This window comes from Crocuta crocuta, unplaced genomic scaffold, assembly GCF_008692635.1.
Source record: "Crocuta crocuta isolate KB4526 unplaced genomic scaffold, BGI_CrCroc_1.0 scaffold235, whole genome shotgun sequence".
Classification (NCBI taxonomy): Eukaryota; Metazoa; Chordata; class Mammalia; order Carnivora; family Hyaenidae; genus Crocuta; species Crocuta crocuta.
In genome coordinates, this window is record NW_027531285.1 from 6,158,450 (window position 1) to 6,170,852 (window position 12,403).

The 12,403-nt window shown below is 37.8% G+C and overlaps 1 protein-coding gene across 6 annotated transcripts in view; it reads right to left on the reverse strand.

The window, feature by feature from the left end:
* The window catches only part of NBN (nibrin), a 51,372-nt gene extending 40,016 nt beyond the window's left edge, over positions 1-11,356 (reverse strand). The window contains exons 1-5 of one of the 6 annotated variants that reach the window (XM_077771246.1): positions 11,239-11,352; positions 9,262-9,392; positions 7,984-8,132; positions 7,381-7,540; positions 4,715-4,818 (exon numbers count right to left, since the gene is read on the reverse strand). In XM_077771246.1, the coding sequence (XP_077627372.1) occupies positions 4,715-4,818; positions 7,381-7,540; positions 7,984-8,132; positions 9,262-9,392; positions 11,239-11,275 (581 nt within the window). In that variant the 5' untranslated portion in view covers positions 11,276-11,352. Of the gene's footprint in view, positions 1-4,714; positions 4,819-7,380; positions 7,541-7,983; positions 8,133-9,261; positions 9,393-10,068; positions 10,157-10,180; positions 10,680-11,060; positions 11,082-11,238 lie in introns of those variants that run through there. The other 5 variants (XM_077771251.1, XM_077771248.1, XM_077771247.1 and 2 more) reach the window with 5 other exon arrangements.
* Between the last annotated feature and the right edge of the window lie 1,047 nt (positions 11,357-12,403).

The following is a 12,403-nucleotide window of genomic DNA, read 5'->3' on the forward strand; positions in this document are numbered from 1 at the left end:
CCCCCCCACATCCATCAGTCCTCAGTCTGTGTCAGCATTCAAGAGTCTCTCATGGTTTGCCTCTCTCCCTTTCCCCCACCATTTCATTTTTTTCTTTTTAAATTCTTTACATCTACTTCAATAAATTTCATCTAATTCAAAGCACATCATCTTCATTTGTCTCAAGATTATCCAAATACAGAACTTTTCTCAATTCACATAGAATTCTGGCCAAAGAAACTGTATTTCAAGCCACAATGTTCATTTGCCCAACATCTGGATAGCTTGCTATCTCATTAGTCCTGTGGGCATATGTTTATGATTTGTATAAGAACTTACTATACTGCTTTCTTTTGGTGATCTTTAAAAGGCCTGAATTACACTGACATCCACACCTTGTAAATGTGAGGTTATATTGCCAGTAAAAAATTTCTGCTATATGTTAAATTTCTTTGCCTTGAATTTTGATTGATTACATACAGTCAACTCCATAAACTTCTTAAGCTAAGATTGTTTCAGACTAATGTGTTTCTTGGGTCTGATATCTGATTACAAGCCAAGAGCCTGTTCCTGTTTCTTGGATGTGGGCAGAAGACACAAGACTCCTGGGTCAGAGACAAAGTGAGCGGCAAGCCTCACCAAATTTGTGGCAGATCTCCTCCCTGACCAGTCCCGTGGGCATGGTATAAAAGGCACAAACAGTAGGTAGTGTTACAGGAGAGAGAAACACTGAACTTAAGAATCCACTGAGTTTCACAGCAAGCTATTAGGAGGCCTGTTCTCTGTGCCTGGAGGGACATTACCTCTTCCTCAAGGCTTCTCACTGCAAACCAGGAGAAATGACCTGGGTATATAGGGTGGTCAGGCCTTGTTATCTCAGCACATTCAGCAACTTGCGTATAAATGCATATACTAATTTTCTCCCAACGGTGTTTTCCCAAAGAGAATGCTTGTTATTTGAACTACAGTAACTGAAAGAGCAGTGCACAATATAAGACTAAAATTTCAAATAAAAGGTAACTCCTTCTCTTTTCTAAGGGATATCTCTTTACACTCAGAAAATACACAATTATTTTAATGAACTTCCTTTAATAAAGTATAAACTATCAAAATTCAATACTTTTAGATGGAGTCTTCTAAAAGTGACTTCATCAACATTAGTATTTTGATGACAATATAGGCAAATGAGATCTCACAAACCATGTCAGGCACATGAAGGTTAAATTCTGTCTTACCCTGTCTCTTGGTAACAGAGCAAAGATGAAGATATAACCGCACTAAACAGAATTGTACCTTTTGTTAGGTTAAAAATATACCTCTTATTCTATTTTTTTTTCAAAGTTTATTTATTTATTTTGAGACAGAGAGAGGAGGAGGAGGAGGAGGAGGGAGGGAGGGAACAAGTGGTGGAGGGGCAAAGAGAGGAAAAGAAAGAGAATACCAAAGCAAGCTCTGTGCTGTCAGTGCAGAACGCAATGCAGGGCTCAAACTCACAAACTACGAAATCATGACCTGAGCCAAAACCAAAAGTTAGATGCTTAACAAGACAAGCCACCCAGACACCCCCAAAATATCTCTTATTTTAAATCCAGTGATAATGCTTTTTCAGAACTAAAAAAAGAGGTAGTTACATTTTATTAAAGAGCCACCACAGTTTCATAAACCTTTTGTAACCCATCCTATTTAATATTTAAATTTAATCCTTTTTCTATTTGACAGTTGAGTAGTCAAATAAGACTTCAACATGGGTATCAAAATGGATCCCAATAGGTACACAAATCTAGTAGGGCAAAAAACTACACATTGTAAAATAGTATTGAAATTTGATCATCAGTTGCCAATATCAAACATGGCTAATATAAATGCTTTTCATGCTTAACAATGAATTAGAAGTTACTGAATAACCTTATAGCTGTTAGATTATAGTCATCTAAGTTAATACAGTCATAAATTGAAGCCAGAAAAAAATTATGAGGAACCTACATTCAAAAACAGATCCAGGTTAAATATACTTGAGTGAGTCTGAACAGTAAGTAGAAATCAACAACTAAATCTAAAAACCTCAAGACCATAATCATATATTATCAGCAGTAGAAACCTATCAGACACCTCTACTCCCAAGTAATGCAGAATTAACAATCATTTATTATCTGTAGCAAAGGTCATTATTTATAGGATTTATTGGCTTCCACAGGAAGGATCATGAAGAGGCTTCAGAGGAAAATGTAATTCTGTTGAAATACTATGCAAGTTGGTAGTCCGTAAGTGAAATTTTTAGAGTAAAGACTGGTGTTTTCCTGCTCTCACAGGAGCCTAGGATTCAAAAAAGGTTTTAGAAACACTATTTTAATATCTGAGGACCTCTTTGTAGAGTCCAAAAATATACATTATGAGTTAACCTCAATATAAAAGAAACCTCCCATGTGAAAAATAAAAACAAGGAGAAATATCTTTCAGTTACTTTTAAATGCAGATACATAACAAAGGGGCACCTGGGTGGCTCAGTTGGTTAAGCAACCGACTTCGGCTCAGGTCATGATCTCGCGGTTTGCGGGATCAAGCCTCGCGTCAGGCTCTGTGCTGACAGCTAGCTCAGAGCTGGATCCTGTTTCGGATTCTGTGTCTCCCTCTCTCTCTCTGGCCCTCCCCTATTCATGCTGTCTCTCTCAGAAATAAATAAAACATTTAAAAAAATTTTTAAATAAATAAAAGCAGATACATAAAAAAAGCACACACACATTATTATGTATAAATTGTCCCTAAAACAGATGCGCGCGCACAGACACACACACACACACACACACACACACACACACAACCTGCACTGGGCAAAACAGTTTATGACAGCTAACGATATTTTACAACTAATATAATTCTTAACGTACATAACATTTTAGATTTTTAAAGCTTCAAATATTCAAAGTTACCCTACAGAGATTCAGATGAACTTATAAAGTACACCTACTATGGCATAAAAGTTATAATCATTCGACATATATTTTAACCAAANTCAGTTGGTTAAGCAACCGACTTCGGCTCAGGTCATGATCTCGCGGTTTGCGGGATCAAGCCTCGCGTCAGGCTCTGTGCTGACAGCTAGCTCAGAGCTGGATCCTGTTTCGGATTCTGTGTCTCCCTCTCTCTCTCTGGCCCTCCCCTATTCATGCTGTCTCTCTCAGAAATAAATAAAACATTTTAAAAAATTTTTAAATAAATAAAAGCAGATACATAAAAAAAGCACACACACATTATTATGTATAAATTGTCCCTAAAACAGATGCGCGCGCACAGACACACACACACACACACACACACACACACACACAACCTGCACTGGGCAAAACAGTTTATGACAGCTAACGATATTTTACAACTAATATAATTCTTAACGTACATAACATTTTAGATTTTTAAAGCTTCAAATATTCAAAGTTACCCTACAGAGATTCAGATGAACTTATAAAGTACACCTACTATGGCATAAAAGTTATAATCATTCGACATATATTTTAACCAAACATGTTCTGGGGCACCTGGGTGGCTCAGTCAGTTAAGCATACAATTTTGGCTCAGGTCATGATCTCACGGTTTGTGGGTTTGAGTCCCGCATCAGGCTCTGTGCTGACAGCTCAGAGCCTGGAGCCTGCTTCGGATTCTGTGTCTCCCTCTTTCTGACCCTCCCTGCTCACGCTGTCTCTCTCTCTCAGAAATAAATAAAAACATTAAAAAAAAAAAATTTAACCAAGCATGTTCTTATGCTAAGTTGACTAAAAACACCCACCATTTTAATAGTCACCAGCAATTCAACCATGAAATCTGAAAATAAAAATCTAAACATCTTCCTCCTCAACCATAGCTTTATATTACTTCAAAGCATCAGAAATACAATATATCCAGTAGATAGATCCTTTAATCTGGTGGTTCACAAATTTAGCAGTTATCTCAAATCATCATCGTAATAAAGCTACTATGGGTCATACCAGACATGATTGCAATTAGGAACATTTCTTTTAACAAGCACCTATTATGGTGCCAGGGCATACTCAGACTGTGTATACTGTTACTTAAAAAAACACCACTACTAAATACTTAATTACAGGACAAGAATTCATCTCATTTTTCAAAGGAGGTAACTGATGCTCAGAAGAAATAAGCTCCATTCCCAAGGCCACAGTGCAATTAATATTCTAGCCCAGGACTACGTGACTCCACACAATGACGCTGCCCCACACAATTCAGGGGGTCCTGCTTGCATGACACCAGGCATTGGAATACGGGCCTCTGACTGTACCTCTGTGCCATTTGCTGTCCTTCAACTTTTTGGTTTAAATATTGGCATATATGTAACATTTGCTTCATTCACTGAGATCGGGAACAACAAACTCTTCTTTATATACTAACAAAAAAAAACTTTGTAAAACTGAACACTACATCCTAAAACAGTCTTAAAGAGGTTTTATGTTTTATATTTTATGTTAAGCCTACATAAAATCAGCACTATCAGATTCTGTATGTCATATTAGATTTACAACGCACAATATAGGAGTTTCCATGTAGGTGAACATACGAATGTACAGGGAGGGTAGTGTGTCTGCAGAGGGCGTGCAAGCTGCTTGCCCTTTCCCCATACCTTGCCCTGTGCATGTCTTCATTCAGCTGTTGGTTAGCATCCTTTATCATATCATATCATATCATAAACCAGTGTAAGTTAAAAATAGATATATATAGGATATACCTTTCAATTTGTGGAGGCTGTTTATTGGACTCAACTGCTTTAAGAAATTCAGTAAAATATTCTGGCTTTACAATTGGACGTCCACAAATGAGGGCACATATTGTCTGAAAAGAAGAAAACATGTGAATACATATACTCATGTGCTAGTTTTTTTTTTTTTAAGAAACTACAAAGAGGCTGTTCTATTATGTTTTTCCTTTCATCTCTCTCTAAATTTATAAAAGAGCCACAATATACAAAATTCAAGTCAATATTTGGCCACTAACTTAGTTTTAGTACAAATCTGTATAGAATGATTTGGTTTTAAGAAATCATCAATTACAATATTAATTTAAAAACTGTTTTGGGGAGGGAGTGCCTGGGTGGCTCAGTTGGTTAAGTGTCCAACTTTGGCTCAGGTCATGATCTTGCAGTTCTTGAGTTCGAGCCCTGCAGCAGTCTCTGTGCTGACAGCTCAGAGCCAGGAGCCTGCTCCGGATTTTGTGTCTCCCTCTCTCTCTGCCCCTCCCCTGCTCGCGCTCTCTCTCCCTCTCAAAAAATAAATGAACATTTAAAAAAAAAAAAAAATTGTTTTGGGAAGGGTTGAACAACATAAAATATAAATCAATTTTAAAATGTATTCCAATGTAAAAGACATTAAATGTAAAAAAGTAGATCGTAGGATTCAGTAAGTCTAACAACTACCCGAGAAGACTTATTAAGAGATAAACATGAGTTTTAAGATCTTTTCTGCCTAATACCTTTTGAGAACAGATTATAACTATAGAATCAAGTATTTTTGAGAAAGTAAAAAAAAGCAACAGTTTCAGATGGGGTAAAAGCTCAAAATAAATATATAGAGATCAGGGAGAGTGGGGGTAGAGAAACCTCAACCAGCAAATGAACTAAACTATCAACATCAAATATATCATAAAATCTGAAAAAGATTAGAAAGCACCACCACTGAATATAAAGATTCACCATAATTTTAGGAAATAATCCAACTGAAGAATTTCTAACTATGTTTCTAACAACACGAGGTAGTACTTAAATATGAGGAAGCAACTTAGGGTGCCTCTCAAGAATGAACTCTAAGCACACTAACCTGAAATATGAGTGAAATAACTGAATTCTGGCAGGAAGCAGCCATGTGCAATTCAACACTGGACCGAGTAAGCGCCAATACATGTGATCCTGGGTAAGGGCTTTAACTGGTCAAGCCTTAGTTTCTTCTTCAGAAAATAAAAATTTCTTAAGTATTCTTTGAGTTCTGACATTTAATGATTATAAAAACATAAGGCAACCTGTACTTTTGGATAATTTACCCAAAAATAATACAATAACTAGGTTTTCTTTTTTGGCACATGACTGATGAAAAGTACTGAAAAGGACTGCTAAAACAAGTCATTGCTGGTGTGTATCCAGAGACTCTCTAATATCCGCTGCAATTAGTACCCCAGTCACTGGAATAGTGTGGACTCTGATGAATGAATGCTAGTTCCAGGTCTGTCACAGACTCAGCACAATACCTCTCAAGGAATTCCAACTGCCTTTACTCTTATTTCATAACCACCAAGAGAGTGCACGATTACCTAAATTTCACTTCTCAGGTACCTTAATATCTTCAAGACTGTGTCCCCTTATTATCCTTAAGGGGAGGCACACATAAATATGTAGTCACTAAAAAGGTGCATCCCTACTATAAGCTAATAAATGGACATTCTGATTTATTAGCAGAAAGTAGTACTCAGGAGGTTCATCACTTTGAACTTATAAATTGATTTCATTAACCTGCAAAGATAGAATGATCCTTGATCAGAGATAACCCCACCAACATACAAGTTTAACTTGAGGTTCAATCTGAACAGCAAGCCTTTCTCTATGATACCTGTTTAGCTAAAATATATACATTCTAATTATATTAGATATTAATGGATATTTGTATCATCTAATAAAAGAATCTAAATATGTGTTGTTTTTCACTACAGATACTAACCTAAAGCAACCTCACATTATCTATAGTCAACCTGTTTAAAAGGAGACAAATCAACTCCCAATGTCATTCTTCAATTAGCTTTGGATACAACCGAATCTGATGAAGATGCAAAATGTGAAAACACACCAAAATATATCACTGCTTTAATGAAGAGTCAGTACCTTCTAATAGTGTATATCTACGAACATATCTCTAGATTGTTAAGATAAATAAAGACAATATTAAGCAGTACGAACTTAAAAGTTCTGTGATTAGGGCATTAAATACCAAACAGAAACTAAGTAAGAGAGCATGAGACCATGAGATGAGCTGGAGGAAGACAATTTGATAGAAGAGACTAGAGATGCTAACTTTGGAGACTGGCAGTTGACTTCCAGCACTTTGCTTTAGACTGAAGATACCAACTATGCACTGTAATAAACTTATTGGTGAAAGTATACCAGAAATCATTTTCAAAATGCCCAATCAAAACCTGAAATATAATTTTATGTGCTGTTGCTTGTCTCAAATAATAAACAAGTTATCTGAAAAGTCATTCTAGCCTAAATGGTACACAAAGGCATGCATTAACATATATAAATCCACAACTAACAGTTCTGATAGTTTTAAAGTAAATGGCTTATGTATAGTGGGGAAGTAAGCTTAAATTCACAGAACTTATTTTAACATAATATCAAGGCATTCAACCTACTTTAATGGTAACTTTGACTGATATCATGACAAGATGAGTACATTCTTCTGTCCAATTATTTACAGTAAGTCCTCCAAGTTGCAATATAGCTTGATTTAAAGCAGTTTTCCCAGAAGCATCTAAACAAGAAGAGCATGCAACCAAAGGCTCATATTCTACTCTGTAAATGAGAATAAGGTAGGTAAAGTTGTGTTACCACAGCTCCAGAGATGGCAACTTCTAGTACTTAAAGCTCATGTCACATGCTGTTATCTTAACTTTTACGTGTTATTAAACTTTCTAATTTATAAAATTATCACTTCCTAAGTCTTAAGTTGCACTTAAAAAAAATAATGATCAAAATTAATGTTATACTTTCATCTATATGGAATCAGACAAACGTAGCTCCCATGAAGGTCCTCAGAGACCATTCAAACTCTTATTCACCCTTGGCACTAGCTATGATGGGCAGAGCACTAACCACACAGGATGCAAAGTTTACTAACGTGCTAAGAAGGAACTAAATTAGATGGTCTTCATTATCTATAAATACCATATCCTTTAAAATTTGACTAGTGAAAAACAAAGCCATCCATTTTTAGTATCAATTTAAAAAATTCTTACCTGAATTTACTTTCAAACACTCCAAAAGTAACTCTGTCCCCTGTCTTCAAAGCTTGGGAAAACCCAGTCTGCATTTTTTCCTCATTAACAAAGGTACCATACTTAGAATTATCTTTTATTGTCAATATAGGAATTTCATCTGTTTGACTCTGGGGAGGAAAAATCAATACCTAATTTAAAGACTTTTACTACTCAATTCCTAGGGGAAAAGGTTTCAAAATAAAACGCTGGTAACTTTTTGTATAGGCAATTGATAGATGTCTAACTTCTCAACACATTAAGCAATAGTTATTGTTTTGGTTACCTGCATAGAATCATCACTCAGCTAGAAATTAATGGCAAATGTCTTAATTCCATGATCACCCCTCTTTGAACATGCATTTTATTTTCTGAAGTCAGTGGAGATTTTTCTGACCCCTCAATTTCACACATTTGACAAATCCTTATTTTCGTATAGTCTGTTTCGTGCATGACAGCTTCCTTCCTAAGGGTTGTTTTTTTTTTTTTTTTACATTATCAAAATAACATAGTAAAAAATGGTCCAATGAGAAAAGGCTAGAGTGTCTGACCTGCAGTAACAATTTTATTTTTCCTTTAGGAATTTTAACAATAATCTTCTTCTATACTTAAAAGAATACAGACACAAAGCATAAATGTTACTGAACAGATCCAACATTTCACATATAGTCTTTGCTCAAAATAATGGTTTTTCTTTCTTATCATCACCAGCATTATCATGAGCACTGTCGTTAATATATATACATAATAATTTCAGTACCTACTGTTATAATTAAAATAACTAATAAACCAAAACAAACGGAAAGCCATTCAAAGGAGCTATGGGACATAAGCAACAGCTGTTTTTCCTAATAAAACAAACCAATTCCCACTGTGGAAACCTACATTATAAAGTAAATGCCTGTCAGCTTACAAACTCTTTAAATAAAGGAGGGTGACAGTCTGGTCACTGCTCTACTGTCAGGCTTGGCACAGTGAAACACACAGTAAGTACTTAATGCGCATTAAGTAAGTGTAAATGTGTTCTACTTTCTCTGAGTTTCTAAATTACTACAAAAGAGTAAAACATGGGAACAGAAACTTCAAAGACCAAACTAAATAAGTATCAGTGGTACGACTACCAAAATGTTAAGTATTTAACATTTAAAGAACACCTTTATTTAATTAAAAATCCTACAAACTCTCTTATATAGACACCAAAGTAATCCTATAATTTCAACCCCCTTCCTATCAGCTAGTAAAATAAAATTAGTAACATACCGGGATGGTTACAGAAAAGTTAGCAGTTAACACAGCATGATTTCGACTGATCGACTGATCACCTTCAATTAGAATGCCACAGTTTTTCCTTCCAACAACATACTCAACATTGGTCAAAAGTCGGAATGGTTCTAAGAATTAAAAAAAAAACAAACATATAGACACATAAATATACACACATATAGGTACGAAAATACTTAAATATTTTTATTCTGCTATTTAAATGTTAATAATCAACTTGATATAAATCAAACTTATTAATTTTTTTCTAGTAAAGTCTCACTGAAGGATCCAAAAGATTATATAAATAAATGGAAAACTCGAGCAGTTTCTAAAGAGAAAACAATACTGAAAAGTGTCAGTGCTTGCTCAAATAAACATATATATCATGCATTACCAAATAAAAATCACAATACTATGTCTGGAACCTGATAGATTAAAAAATCCACCGGGAAATTAATGCAAAAAATTGTAAAGAAAAATCTGAATATTATAGGAATTTCCCCTACCAGATGGTAAACTATGTCATAAAGCTAAAGTAATTAAAACGTGTGATATCAGGAGTAAACAACATGGATTAATGCAAAAGTTCAGGCCTGATTTAAGTGTATATTTTGAGGAATTTTGCTTTTATGTTAAAGGTAGCATTTCAAACAAGTGAGAAAATGTTATTAGTTGTTTTTTTTTAATGTTGAAATCACAAATTGTTGGTTTAACAGCATACTTATCGGAGGGTAGTATAGTTTAGCATGGGAGCCCAGGAGTCCATCACCAGAGTGGTAGGGAAATTAAAGCGGATAAACTCACCAGTAGAAAGGAACCAAGGAATCCATGTTTGGATCATATTTTGATCATCAGAAACTCTTAGCTTAAGAGTGGGGCTCTTTCAAGGAAAAAATCTGTGCCTTGGTTTACTCACTTTTTCTTCTAGAGGAATGGGCCCGCAGTGTCCATTAGATTCTGAAAAGGGTTCACAACGCCCTAAACGTTAAGAATGCTGGCCCCTGCTGCTAGAGGCATTTTTCTACTGCTTCCTATCTGGCTAGGGGAACTGAGAGCCAGCCACAGGCCACAGCTGCTCTTGGAAAGCAACTCACTCGCACTTGACCCCCAACAGCTTACGTTCCACCTCAGCACTGCTCCAAGTTCACAGTGAGGCCCTGAGCTTTAGTCTCGATAGTACTCGTTTTCCTAACCATTCGTTTGGCCTAATCTTTCCACACTGTTAGTAAACTGCGCTTCGAGGTAGATCTTTCGAGGATCATAACGTAAACGCCTGGTCACTGGCTACATCTGCTTAACAAGGTCTCGGACGCACTAGGCAACCAATTAACGGGAGCTAATAACCACCTGCCACTGCTGAAAATACAGAGCAGGAAAAAAAAAATCTACTTTTTCAGTTCTGATGAGGAAAAAAGGCTCTAAAAACAAAACTGAAATTATGCATTCCTGTGGTTGCCACGTATCCAAGTCATGTCCGGTTTTTCACAAAATTAAACAATGTGCTGAAGACAAAGTCATCTGTTGCCGTCGTGCGGTCTGGCCTGTGATAACTTATTCTGGTGTTTCGCCCAAAGCTTAAAAGCCTGAAGGACACAAGTGGCAGCCAAGATGCAATTCCGCAGGGCCTGCAAGCCGGGTCAGAGCTGGTCCCAAGCCCCCAGCACCCGGCGGAAGGCGGGGCCGGGACGCCGCCGCCGCCGCCGCGGACAGGCCCCGAGCCCCACGCCGCTGCACCGCCCGGCAAAAGCCGCGTTCAAAAGCACCGCGCCGCCCAGGAAGACACCGCGGTCCCTCACCCTGTACGCGCGGTCCCCGCACCCCGCTTCCGCAGCCTCCCGGGGCGGAGACGAAGGCGGCGCCGGAAGGCGGGGAGAGGGACAAGAAGGGCCGGAAGCCCCACTCCTCGGCGCCCCTCTCCCCACGGCAACTGCTCCCGGGGAAAAGAGTCCCGGGGGAATCTCCCTTCGCCCTTACCTCGGGCCTGGCCCGCAACCGGGAGCAGCTTCCACATGGGTCCGGGTCCTCTGGATGGGGTACCACGTGCGGAAGCGTTACAGCAGCTGACCGACGTGCGCGGCCACAGCTCCCGCAACCGGCGTGGACTCTCGGGCGTGCGCGCTCCCGGGAGCTGGGCAGCCTAGGAAGAGGAGGGAGAAGCAGGAGTGCGACGTAGGCTGCTAGTCGCCACCTGGTGGCTAAGGAAGGAACAGCGTAATGTGTATTGAAATTTACTGTTAGGTTGCGAAGCTCGGACCCCATTGTAAAGTGTTCAACGAAAATAAGATTATCTAACCTTTTGTGATTATGAATGGAAATTTTTAAAAATTAGCTACAAAGCAACATTCACATACTAACCAATCATGTAATTTCATGCATTTGCGGTTTCTTAAATTGCAGTCATTCCTGGGGCGCCTGGGTGGCTTAGTCGGTTAAGCGTCCGACTTTCGCTTAGGTCATGATCTCGCGGTTTGTGGGTTCGAGCCCCGCGTCGGGCTCTGTGCTGACTGCCAGCTCAGAGCCTGGAGCCTGTTTCAGTCTGTGACTCATTCTCTCTCTCTGACCCTCCCCTGCTCACGCTCTCTCTCTCTCCTAGAAATAAATAAAACATTAAAAAAAATTAAAAAAAAATAAATTGCAGTCATTCCTTTGTATGGATCCAAATGATGGTGATAATTATGATGAAGATAAAGATTTTACTCCAACTCAACTCTTTATTTTTGCTCTTCTCCAAGCCTTAATCAACTTCTCCTAACTTCTCTATTTCACAGTGTTACCCTTCTATCTAATCAAGAGCTAACCATTCAGGAGTCTATGCTTCCTTTTCATTTCCACTTGAACCAAACTAATCCAAGCTCTTCTCTTAATACTCCAATAGCCCACTAATCCTTCACCACCCCTTTCCTACACGAATCTGTTCTACATCCTGTACATTACAAAATAAACCCCCTAAAGCATGCTTGGCATCATATAATTTCTGATTTTCTAAAGCACTTGTAATGAGAAGGAAAAAAATGTTACTTTAAGAAGCTGGTTTATCAATCTTTATTATAAACATAGATGCAAAAATCCTAAACACAAAAGCAGCAAATTTAATCAACTGGTATATGAAATGGATAATCATAACTAAGTGAGGCTTATT